At 39.8% G+C, this 12,105-nt stretch overlaps 1 protein-coding gene across 1 annotated transcript; it reads right to left on the reverse strand.

The window, feature by feature from the left end:
• Nucleotides 1-306: 306 nt before the first annotated feature.
• COMMD6 (COMM domain containing 6) lies at nt 307-8,502 on the reverse strand. Its single transcript, XM_065830679.2, has 7 exons — nt 8,393-8,502; nt 7,710-7,768; nt 7,046-7,111; nt 6,807-6,883; nt 5,381-5,549; nt 4,101-4,253; nt 307-3,042 (listed from the first exon to the last, which is right to left on the reverse strand). The coding sequence occupies exons 1-7, from the start codon at nt 8,433-8,435 to the stop codon at nt 2,992-2,994; spliced, it is 618 nt and encodes a 205-aa protein (XP_065686751.2). The 5' UTR covers nt 8,436-8,502; the 3' UTR covers nt 307-2,991.
• Between the last annotated feature and the right edge of the window lie 3,603 nt (nt 8,503-12,105).

The following is a 12,105-nucleotide window of genomic DNA, read 5'->3' on the forward strand; positions in this document are numbered from 1 at the left end:
TAAGGAAGAAAACCACTTGAATACAATTTCCTGCGAAATCTCATTAATCTCATATGTCCTGTCTCTTCCTGGTTCAATAAAATGTTTTGTCTAGTGGTAAGTAATTGATACAAATATTCCTTGCAGCCTGCAGTCATCCCTCAGCTCCTTGGTACCCCACCACAGAGACAGACCGCATGTGCCTGAACTTCATCCTAATTTAATTAGGGAAGAAGTCTAGTCATAGTCTACTCCTGAAGTTTACTAATTATAGTATTTACAAGACAGATTTTGATGCAGGAGGCTTAAAACAAAACACAGACCATCTTTATCTTCGTTACCTATATGTTTAATGACTGTTTGTGGTGGACTTACAAAAATATTGTTATACAATTTCTTATCAATCAACAAGATGACATAGGAACACACAATGACTTCTGATTCTCTTTAAATGATCTGGTTTCTGCACATACAGGCAAACAATTCAACAGCTTGTTTGAACGTGTTAATATTGCTACCCTGCAAACTATTAGTTTGTTGGTTTTTTTTCTAATAAAGTATTTAATTCTTCCATTACTCAGTATAGGTATTCTTACTGATAGTGATCAGGACAAATCTCAAAAGTTTGAGTACGTAGCCAGCTTTTAATCACATCTCCTAGATGTCCATAAACACCTCTGAAAATTCTCAGACAGTAAACTAGTACAGCACACATGTCCAGGCATCTTCCAGCCAGAGTTACAATATGGAGTTCAGGGAGATGTAGAAAAAAATATTCATTAATTTTTCTAGAATTTTTGACTTGACATAATGTTAGACTTTTTAAAGGGTGCCAACTTCCTCCTCTTGGAGATGGACTAAGCAAAAATAGTAATTTAAAGTTTACTCATTACCTTCCAGCATCTACTAACTTGATTGTTTCTAGAAGTTAAGACATGATTAATTAAATCTGCTTTTCTATTCAGTTCCAGTGAAAGCATAAGTATTTCCAGATATGAAGAACTTAAGTGCATTAGAATGAATAGGAAGTATTTGTAAGGCTCCAGCTTCACTTAAAAACAAAAGTATTATTTTCTTGTAGCTATTGCATTGAGGTAAACCAACTCACTCACTAGGCCAAAGCATAACAATTTTTTCCAGTTATAGGAGCCTTACACTCCAGCTTCTGCAAATTAAAAAAAATCAGCTGCTCACACATCACTTTTCCACACACAGAGAGGATATTTTGTACTGTATTCAGCCCTAAGCCCTTGCAGACAACAGGGAAAAGGCAAAGGGAAGCCTGTTCCCAAGACTGTTTTGTGACATTCCACTGAGGGTCCCAGACAGGAGCAATCTGCTCTCTCCACCCACAATACAAACACCTGGTACTTCAGCAGTGCAAAGGAAGTATCATCCAGCTCAATGGCCACAGCCCAAAACTTTTATATCTTTTGTTAAAGCCAACACTGTTTTACTTGGGCTTCTAAGCAACTCCAATGTACTGTTTTTGTGCACCATGCATAATGCCCAAATAGTGGGGTGTATATCTCTAGTAAAAGGGTTGCAGTGTGCAGCATGCATGATGTGCTGCAATTCATTTTAATGCATACAGCATAACCTGTACCCATGACTTTCTGCCAGCTTCTAAGGAAGTTAATAAAAAATTAAGTGGGTTAGAAAGGTAGGTGTTCTCACTCCAGGGAGCCTGAAATCACTTGAAGATCTGTCCCAGCAAAACTGGTTCTCACCTCTACCATTCTGACATAATCAAGCTGCAGCATAAACTTCAGTCTGCTTAGCAGTTTGAATACTCTCTTCAGATTTACTTGCTTTATTTCATCACCAGCACATCTTGAAATGCAACAGTACTGTATTTATGACATGCCATTGTATTTGCAATTTGTGTTTTGTTTATGGAAAACTCAAGATGAAAAAAAAAGGAAGGTATGCAAGCACACTGGATTTATCACTCCCTCTTTGACAGTGCCCCCATTCTTCAGAATCAAAGTTAAATTTTTGCTGGTTAGGATATTGCCTGAGAGGAAGCATGTGCAACAGTCTAGTCCATTCCTGCAACACCATACAAAAAGCAAAAAAATCTTGCTGACTTTTAGTGTGGTCCTTTTTTTGATGTGCTTGGCTAACACTCCAGCTTGAATTTTCAAGTTTCCTCTTGACTTTTCCAGTTCAGGGCTTGGAGTGAGGCAGCTACACCAATATTCCAATTTAATTAGAAAGCAGACTGCTCATCAAAACATCAAGCAGACTGCCACATATTAGAGTTGGATTAAATGCAAAGGCAAAAATACAATAAATGGGTTTGAATTAAATTCACCTTTTTACCTTCATTTAAAATTAGTGTCTGGGCTTTATTTCAAAGAAGAAATTTTGGATCTGCAGAAAAGCTTGATGCATTAACTCAGTTTTCATAAGCCTAGGTGGTGGGAAATAAGTATTTGAAATAAACAAGCTGTTTGGGCAAGTACATTCTCCAGTTATTAAAAGAAGACTGGAAGAGAGGTCTGCAAATACCTACAACTACTTGACATTGCTGTTCTTCAAGAATAATGCTATGCTTGTTATGTGTAACTTTATATACTCCTTAATATTGCCCTTGAGTCCAAGCACACCTCAGTTTTCCAGACAAAAGTGTTAACATAAGATTTATAGTTCTCTCAGTATCTTCCCAGTCAACTTTCCCAGGTATCTTTCTGCACTCCAGAGTTAAACATGTAGTTTCTTACTCAATAATATTAGAAAGTCTACAGTGATGCTTGTCTGTACACATCATGATCTTTTGTCTATCAGAATGAACAAAGCTGGACACATTTTCCAAACACTGCAGAGCTGGCTTCAAGCATTCAAAAAGCAAAGAAATCTTCACAGCAGTGCAAGGATGACGCTGACAAATACCTGTCAAAGACAAGGATACATACCTTGCTGAAAAATGGCACTTTATTCCCTGTGCAGAACAGAAAGTTTACTTGACTTAAGTCTGTTCAAAATTTCAGTGTAAATAAGAAGTTCTCTTCAAACTGTTTCAAGAACAGCTGCCATTTCCTTGAACTGTCTGAAGAAGTTCTAAAAAGCAAGAGTTAAGATAAATTTCAGTTGCTTAAAGAAAAGCTCAAACTGCAGTTCAAAGTATTAACAGCACAGAAGTCACAATCCACATTTCTCGCATTCTCTCTTTCCTCCAGTTACAATTTGCAGCTTGAACTGGAAGCTTCTCCTTTTCTTTTTGTGGGTGGATTGGCATTTGGACACATTTGCTATTAAATCTAAACAAGCAATACCTTATTTGCATTGGTTTGCCTATTAATAGTAGAAGATGCTATGAAAGAAAAATACAAAGTAGCTCTCACACCACAACAAATAAAACACCAGAAAACCTTCAAGCAAATGTTTCTATTCCCATCTGAAATAATCCAGGCTTCTCAAGTTTAGCATCCATTTCTTATAGCAGCTGAACAGCAAATTATAAAAATAGGTTTCAACCAAAATGAATGCAATTATTCACAACATCTTAGCATTCAGAATATCCTTCTCAAATTCCTGCCAGTCGAACTCTATTTATTTGTAACCTTGTACAATATTCTGAGTGACATATTGGCCCTTTAAGCAGGAATGACAACTGAAGTGCCACATTTATGCAAAATTAAACCAAGTTACATAAGTTTACAGATGAAGGCATAGCAATTAAGAGCCAGTGGTGACAAATCAGACCAACCTCCATTCCCAATCATTAGACAAATGGTAAGCTTAACCCAAGTTTTAGATTTTGAGGCTGGGGAACAGTTCCACAGATTTTGAATATTCCATCGATTTTTAATAAGGTAAGAGTAATAACTAACAAGAAAGACCCAAAAGTCTTTATGTCTTCAGTTGTAGGCTTATTCATACGAGAACATACCAATTACAGCTAAATTAGTGTTTTCAGATAAGTGATGTAGAACTAAATGCTATGAAATTAAGTATTTAGCTTAAGTGCTATTAAGTAATTGTTTAATGCTTCATCTTTGAATGACTGTATTGGTAAATAAGCAACACAAACATATGCCTCGAGGTATATGGTTGGTCCTTCACAACAATGTCCCTTTGTTTTTAAGAGACTGAATCAAGGAACACTGATTACAGACCTTGAACTGTGGGATCGTCATTTCAAAAGATCTGTCTGTTATTTGTCCTGAAGGGTCTGCCACTTTTAGTGTCACTGTGACATAAGGATACTTCAGAGACCTGCAGGTGTCAGAGCTCATCGCAACTCCCAGCTTCCATTTAATATCTACGAACTGCAAAGAAGAATAGCATTGGAAACAGTGTTAGAGAGATCTAGCCTACCACAGCTGTTCCATTGGGTGGATGTTTTACAGACAATATAGGATATCTAGAGCTCATAATAAATTGGGGAAAATACATGTTCAGATATTGTGAATACAAAAATCATCTGCCCTTCCTTCTAATAGTGAAAAAATAAGCAATTTAATAAGTTACTTCACTTAATCTGTTTTCATTATTCAAGTTTATTCATTATTCATTAGTCAAATACAGTCTATTTACAGTTTTAGTAAGAGAAGCCTGAGCCACAGAGCTCACCTGGCTTGTATACCATTCAGAGGTTGTTTTATTGTTGTTTGGTTTTTTTTGTTTGTTTGTTTTTGTTTTGGTTGGTTAAGTTTCTAAATCACATGGAAACAGGAGAAAAGCCTCAGAGAGTGACCAAGAATTTTATAATAGCCATAATGGGAACAAGGCATTTCTTAACTGCATTTTAGATAAAGCAAAGTACATCATAAATACATTTCAGGCAGGTAAGTTATTTTTAACCATTTTAGAACTGTGGAATAAAGAAGCAAAGAGAGCCTTTAGACACTTACTACCAAGCCTCAGACAAATTTTTTTTTTTTCCTAATTCTGCACTCTTTTAAACTGTTAGGAAAAAAGATCTTAAAACATAAATAAACTCAGTATTTTTTCAAGGAGGAAAAAACAGGAATGCTGAAAATTGACAGAAAGTATCTTTAAAAAAATTAAACTTAAGGGAGACAATGAATAAAACAATCAAGTGCTAGTGTTATTAACTCTAAAGAACAATTCAAATTACATTTAAAACAGATTTACAAAAACAGCTAATACAATTATCTGCCACTCACCTCCCCTAATACTACTAGGAAGCACTAATTTTAAAGAGCTAGACACGCAACATTAACATCCAAGCAATAACATCAGAAAGCTCTTCAGCATTTAGACAGCTTATATTGTATATGCTTCTTTATCTGAGTAGACATTTAACATCACTGATATATGGAAGCTTTCAGCAGTCAAGATACCACCATGTGCTAGACAATACAACTTACACAACAAAGCACTGACATCTACGAAAAAGTAATATCTCAGCTGCACTTTGTCATTTAGTTACCTGCCCCACTGTGGCCATATTTCTTGCATCTTCTGACACACTAATGGATTCACCCTGCTCATTCCATACGTGACGAATAACTTGCACTGCATGTTTTGGCAGCGCACTGACTGCATTGCCCAAGGTGGTGACAAGTTCTTCCGTAGACAGGTTGTTTCTGGCTGCTGTGCTATAGGTATATCCAAAGAACACCACATCAATTTAATTCTCCACAATTTAATAAAATTTTTCACTTCACTCCAAATAGGCATTTTTAAATTTCTGCTCTATGTGTCAATGTAATTTACAATAATAAGGTAGCCTGTGATTTTTCCAGAATATTTTACTAATCTGTATCCACACAGAAAAAACAACATGACTTTTCACGCGTCTTAGTATGCAGAGACCAAGCTTTGCTGCACTTGCACAATGTGCAACATTAAAGCAACAATCGCAGCCTCAGAGTGCTGTTGCAACTGGAAAAAGGCATAATTCAGTGAAAGGTGTGTGCATAAAGCAGTTAAACAATATTATTATTTTAGAAACAAAGCCGTTTAATTAAACATTTAGGAGAGGTAGTTTAAATATCACCAAAAGGCAAGTAAGGACTTCTAGGTAATGGTATAATTGGTACTAAGATGAGTCAAATGATGCAATAAAGCAACTGAAAAGGCAGCAAGTGTGGAGAAAAATTGTCACTTGATTTCCTCCACAGAACAGGTAAAATTCCCACCCTAGGTTTGTCCATGCAGGTCTACTCCTCTTAAAGAAAAGGAGCTGGTCCTCCAAGTAGCATGGTCTAATATAATTTAAAGCTTCGTATTTTATAGAGGAAAAAGCAGTACGTTAAATTTCCACTGGTTAGTCATATTAACATTACATAAAATCTTTAGATACTAAATATTAAAAGGAAAAGCAAGATCTTGAAAATTGTATCTTTCTGAAGAGAGGAAACCTTACAGCAAATCAGCTAAAAATACTACCTAAAAACTCTACCTTTATCACAGCAGAGTTCAACATTATAAAATTGTGTGCCCTTCAAACAGACACAAACACAGGTTTCTAATCTGTAAGAAACAAGAAGTTTTTAGAACATGCTTTTTCCAGGCAGAGGCCTAGCTGACTTTGTTTCACTACAGAGCTTAACTTCCTCTTTTATTTTGCCAGTGAGTTCTAAAGCTTGCAGACAGGATTCTTAAAACAATTACTTTAGATTTTTAATTACAAAAAGTGAGCCTATATTAAATAACTACATTTTTTAAGAATGCAAACTAAATCCTGAAATTTTGTGTATTGAAAGTTACAAACTTTTGACCTTTTCCCAAATCAGTTCATTTTATACCCACATGTGATGTCACTTCTTAATACCACTATTAAGTAGGGGTGAAGGGAAAAAAAAACACACAAAACCACAAACATGAGGCAAAGTAAATTATTTTGTGCTTACCTAAAAAGAAAGGAAATAATGGTAGCTATTTTTGCCAAGTCACCAACATTAATCTCAACCCCAGATGTTTGAATTCTCTGGAAACAGAATGCTCAAACAATTACAAATAATAATAAACTATGCATTAATAAAAAATGCTTTGTACATGTATACATGGACAAAAATTGCCTTGCGTAATATATTATTTAGAGCATATACAGCTAATATCATTGCTTTTAAGTACTAGTATCCAAACTTACCTGACACAGTTCAGCTGTATTTATACCTGGGATCTTATGGTTCAGATGTTGAATTATTTGTTCACACTGTAAAAAAGTTTGAAAGTAAGTTTGAAAACGTTCTTCATGCATATTTTAATATATAAGACAAAGCTAGTTTGAACACTTGGGAGACTACAAACGAAAAAAGAAAACTGGTTAATGCAAAAATGGACAACAGGAGGATGCTTTAAGTGCAGAGTGAAGAATAAAGTCATTGAAATGACTGGTTTTAAAGTTATATCAAATCCAGAAAAGCAAACTCAGTCATGACTTTTAGTTACTACCTCACTAGCTATTTGCACTTAACACACCACTTTAACACTAACTGAACAGTCATCCTCTTCAAGTGCACACTACAGTAAAACAAGGTGAACGTTTTCTAGACAAGCTAGCTTCATATCTCCTTTAGATGAAAGGCAAAAATACATTTTTAAAAATCTTCTGTGATAAAAACATAAATTTAAAGCAACCCCATTACACTTAGCAGGACTGGTCCATTTTCTGAGCCATGCAAATCTAAGCTACCACATACATAAGATTCCCTTTGCAAAAAGGCAAAAATCAGAAGAGGCTAAATATAAAGCTTTTCTGGAATCACAGAGTGCCAAAAGCTCTTCCACAGCCCATTTATTGCCCTACTTACCAGTTCTGCAAAAAAGTCTTGAGGTATTAAATTAATCTTATCTGCTACACTACCAACATCTGAAATAAAAAACACAAGCAACAGTGAGTAGAAGCAAATCCTTAAGGTGTTATAGTAATAAATCTAGTCTCTCTCTGAAGATTTCCTAAGTCATCACACATGCGTTTACCTTAAAAGCAAAGCTTTCTTTAAAAAAATGTCATGAATAGCAGTAACATAACCTGCTGAGCATCCCAAGTCTAAGAGGCGCAAGTCCATAAGGCCCCTCAGAGTCCCTGACTGACTATGCAGCTGCACAGCTTGACACCCCTGAATAATTCCCCGACCCCGCGGAGCAGCATCCGCACCGCGTCCCTCCGCGTAGCGGGCAACCGCGCCTGCCCTCCGGCACCCGCACCACAGCACCGCTGCTGTCCCTACGGCTACACTGCTCCAGCCAGGCCGCCGCCCAGTGGCGAATCCCTCAGGCGACCCGCGGACACCTGGGAAGGCCCCGCTAACCCACCACAAGCCTTCTCCAGGGCCCACCCCGAACAGCTCGCCCAGGGCGAGGTAGCTCCGCAGGGCGGCCCGCAGGCTGAACCCTTCGGAACAGGCAGCCCTCGCCCCCCGCTCCCCAACCTACGGGCCCGAGTGGGTGCCTCAGCGTCCCCGTCCCGAGAACCCCTCGCTACCCGCCTCACCCAGCGCCTCCAACGCCCGCACCATCGCGGGTGCGGCTGCCATAGCACCACACTCCCGCCGAGACCCAACTTCCGCCACACAACGCTCCCCGCTCTTATTGGCTCCGGGCGATACCAGAGCGAGGCAGGGCGAGCAGCCTCGTTCTTATTGGCTGCTTGGCAGGGAGCATGCGCTTTTCTTCCCGGGGGCGGCGGAGCTTCCCTGCCCGCGGGTTTGTGTCATATGTCTCGTTTATGGCGCTTCGATGCCGGTTCGGTGTAAGTCCCTCTCTGTTGTGGGAGGGTTTGTTCTGGGCCCCTCAGTTCAAGAAGGACAGGGAACTGTTGGAGAGAGTCCAGCGCAGAACCACAAAGATGATTAAGGGAGCAGAGCATCTCCAGTATGAGGAAAAGCTGAGGGAGCTGGGTCTTTTTAGCTTGGAGAAGAGGAGACTGAGGGGTGCCCTCATTAATGTTTACAAATATGTAAAGGGGGGTTGTTATGAGGATGGAGCCAGGCTCTTCTCAGTGGCAACCAATGATAGGACAAGGGGCAATGGATACAAACTGGAACACAGGAGGTTCCACTTAAATATGAGAAGAAAGGTCTTCTCAGTGAGGGTAACAGAGCACTGGAACAGGCTGCCCATGGAGATTGCAGAGTCTCCTACTCTGGAGACATTCAAAACCCCCCTGGACACCTTCCTGTGTAACCTCATCTAGGTGTTCCTGTTCCGGCAGGGGAATTGGACTAGATGGTCTTTCAACGTCCCTTCCAATTCCCAATATTCTGTAATCCTATGATTCTTGAAGTAAATTGCTTCCTAAATAGATTAAAGTAAAACCAGGGCCATGTTTTAAGAGCAGCGGGTGGAAAGCATCACTTGCGGACAGTGTCTCAGGGCCTACCTGTCCCCTGCTCCTGCAGGCCCCCGTGCTGGTGCTTGTGCCAGCAGTGGCTTGGGAAATGGCACTGGTGTGAGATTGTCGGGGGAGGCTGTTGGAAATGGCAGTTTAGGTCACACCCAGTTTGCACAACAAGTTATTTACTCAGTTGGGTTTATTGTTAACTGGCATCAGGGTTTTCCTGGTGTTCTTTGTTACAGTTTTGGGTACATAAGTCTTGTGCTCTTCTGTGAGCCCACAGCACATACAGTATATTGAACTTAGTACAGATACATGGAGTGACTGTACTCTGTAGAGGTGGGCTGTGGAATTGGCTTGTACACTTGCAACTAAATTGTGTGGTTCATAGATGATTTGTGTAGATAAACTATGCCTTCAGTTTTATGGGAAAATAGCCTTTTAAAAAAAAAAAAAAGAAAACAAACAAAAAAAAAACCAACTCCTTCTAGAATAAGCTTTGGTAAGTGTTTCATACTGAACTTAACTGAATTAAGTTTGGGGTGTGGCTGGAGCCCTAAACTGGCACTGATCCTTCATGTTTTAAAAACAGCAAATATTCTTGTATTTTTCTAGTGATCAATTTTACATTTGCTTTTAGCTTTTTTCTTTTTTTTTTTTTTTGTATTGCAATGTTACAATCTCGGTAAATCTAGTGTAAGACTGTGACAGAGTAGTAAACATAACTTATCAGGAAGTAGTGCTGGCTACTTTTAAATGATGTATTTTTGATAAATGTTGATGACAGAATTTAGAATACATTTCAGGAAAAGGGTAGTTATTATGGAACATGGTGTGTGTTTATGAGCTTTATACATTTATGGTCTGTCTGATCTTGGCTTCTCCCTTTAAAAGTATGTAATTAAGCGTGCAAATGTTTTTGAGTAGTATGTATTTTTATGACCTCATGATTACCAAAACACTTGCAATATACGTAATGGTAATATCTGTCTCATGTAGCAAGGACTTGACTTAACAATCTCTTTGTTCTTATTTTAGGTAACTCTGTGATGTAATTTGTTATCTAGACAACTTTAGATATTATTTTATATTACAATTTCATCAAGTCTCTTAGTAGTGCCTCCAGCAATATGACTAATATTTGTTATGTTACTTTCCATGCTTTGTCCAAGATGTGGAGATAGATGCGAAGTTGAATGTCCTGGTGGTTTCGTAATTACAAAATCATTTGCTGAATTTTGCAGATATTTGGGGGCTATTTTCATCAACATGTAAACATGCATTTAGTTCTTTGAATGTGGAACAGAATGTGGTGAACTATGTAATGATTTCAGCTTGTCTGCCCATCCACATAGTTAAAGGTATCTTCAGACAATTCTGCCTTCTGCAAGTCTGCTCTATGAAGCTTTTCATGGCAGAGGAAGGTCAATGCACAGATCTGACAGTACAGGCCCATCTTTTAGCTAGATGAGGACTGGGAACTTAATATGGGGAGGCACTTGGTATAGAAACCAAAACAGAGAAATCTCATGAGCTACAATTAGACTGGATTTCTGAAGAGATACAGAATCACAGAGTGGTTGGGGTTGAAAGGGACCTCTGGAGATCATCTAGTCCAACCCACTTGCTAAAGCAGGGTCACCCAGAGCAGATCACACAGGAATGTGTGCAGGTAGGTTTTGAGTGTCTCCAGAGAAGGAGACTCCACAACCTCTCTGGGCAGCCTGTTCCAGTGCTCTGGAACCCTCAAAGTAGTTTCTCCTCATGTTCAGATGGAACCTCCTGTGCTTCAGTCTGTGCCCACTGCCCCTCATCCTGTCATGGGTCACCACAGAAAAGAGTCTGGTCCCATCCTCTTGACACCCACCCTTGTTCAGCCTTCTCGTCTCCAGGCTGAACAGACCCAGCTCTCTCAGTCTCTCCTCATAAGATGCTCCAGATCCCCAATCTTCTTCGTAGCCCAGAATGCTACAGTATTGTTGATTAATGCAGAAGCTTCAGGCACAGGCATGTAGCATCACCATAGTCCTGAGAAGTGATTACAGGGGGTAAAGTAAAATAAAACCATCATTAGGTAATTTACTCCATAAATTTAACATTTACAGAATGGGGGTGAAATTTGCATCAACATTCTCTAAAGAACTACACCAAGTTCTTCAAAAAGCTCTTCAGGGGAAATTACACTGTGAATTTGGTTTCTGCAGTGCCTGGGCCCCCAACTGTGTGGTATCCTCAACAGCCTGCCTTTATTGCCACCTTCCTTCATTTTCAGATGTTTTGAATTAACTTGAAAGAAGGCATAATGCTAAATCAGATATGTATGTATATAAAATATAGATTATACTATGATATGTATATATTACACTCTGCTTGATCTTAGCCAGAAGGCCAAGAAGTAGCATGTTTATGCTCCTGAGATGCAAAGTCATGAGAAGACTCCCAGCTTTAGGGCAGAAATGTCATTTTCAATTGGTTTTAATGCATCTTACCATAATTTTCGGCAGGTCACACGAGGCTCTCACCACTCGTGTCTGTCTCTGGGCTGATGCGGACCTCGCTCCCGGCCGTTGCTTTACGGTTCCACCCCAATCCTGTCTCGCCTGTCCCCTTCCCACGGGTGTGTTTTTACCGCCGGTGACCGGCTGTGCCTCGGTTGCGCTACTGGAGACCGTTTCAGGGGCTGCTCAAGTGCTTGGCTCCTGCTTTCCACCCACCCTCGGTTCCCGCCGGGGCGGGCGGCAGCGGGCTCCGGGGCGCCCCCTGGTGGTTAGGAGCCCCGGCGGTTGCGAGCACGCGCGGGGCGGGGCGGCCGAGGCACTGCCACTTGCCCCGCCGGGAGAGTCCATTGCCCGGGGGAGTCAAGAGGATGA

Source organism: Patagioenas fasciata, chromosome 1 (genome assembly GCF_037038585.1).
Source record: "Patagioenas fasciata isolate bPatFas1 chromosome 1, bPatFas1.hap1, whole genome shotgun sequence".
Taxonomy (NCBI): domain Eukaryota; kingdom Metazoa; phylum Chordata; class Aves; order Columbiformes; family Columbidae; genus Patagioenas; species Patagioenas fasciata.

Bases quoted from the DNA above. Each gene is read 5' to 3' on its own strand.
- COMMD6 (XM_065830679.2), bottom strand. From the start codon at position 8,435: ATGGCAGCCGCACCCGCGATGGTGCGGGCGTTGGAGGCGCTGG. The intron at 7,112-7,709 runs GTAAGTAGGGCA...ACTTTTTTACAG, and splicing joins AAGACTTTTTTGCAGAACTG to TGTGAACAAATAATTCAACA. The intron at 4,254-5,380 runs GTAACTAAATGA...TCTTCTTTGCAG, and splicing joins ATATGGCCACAGTGGGGCAG to TTCGTAGATATTAAATGGAA.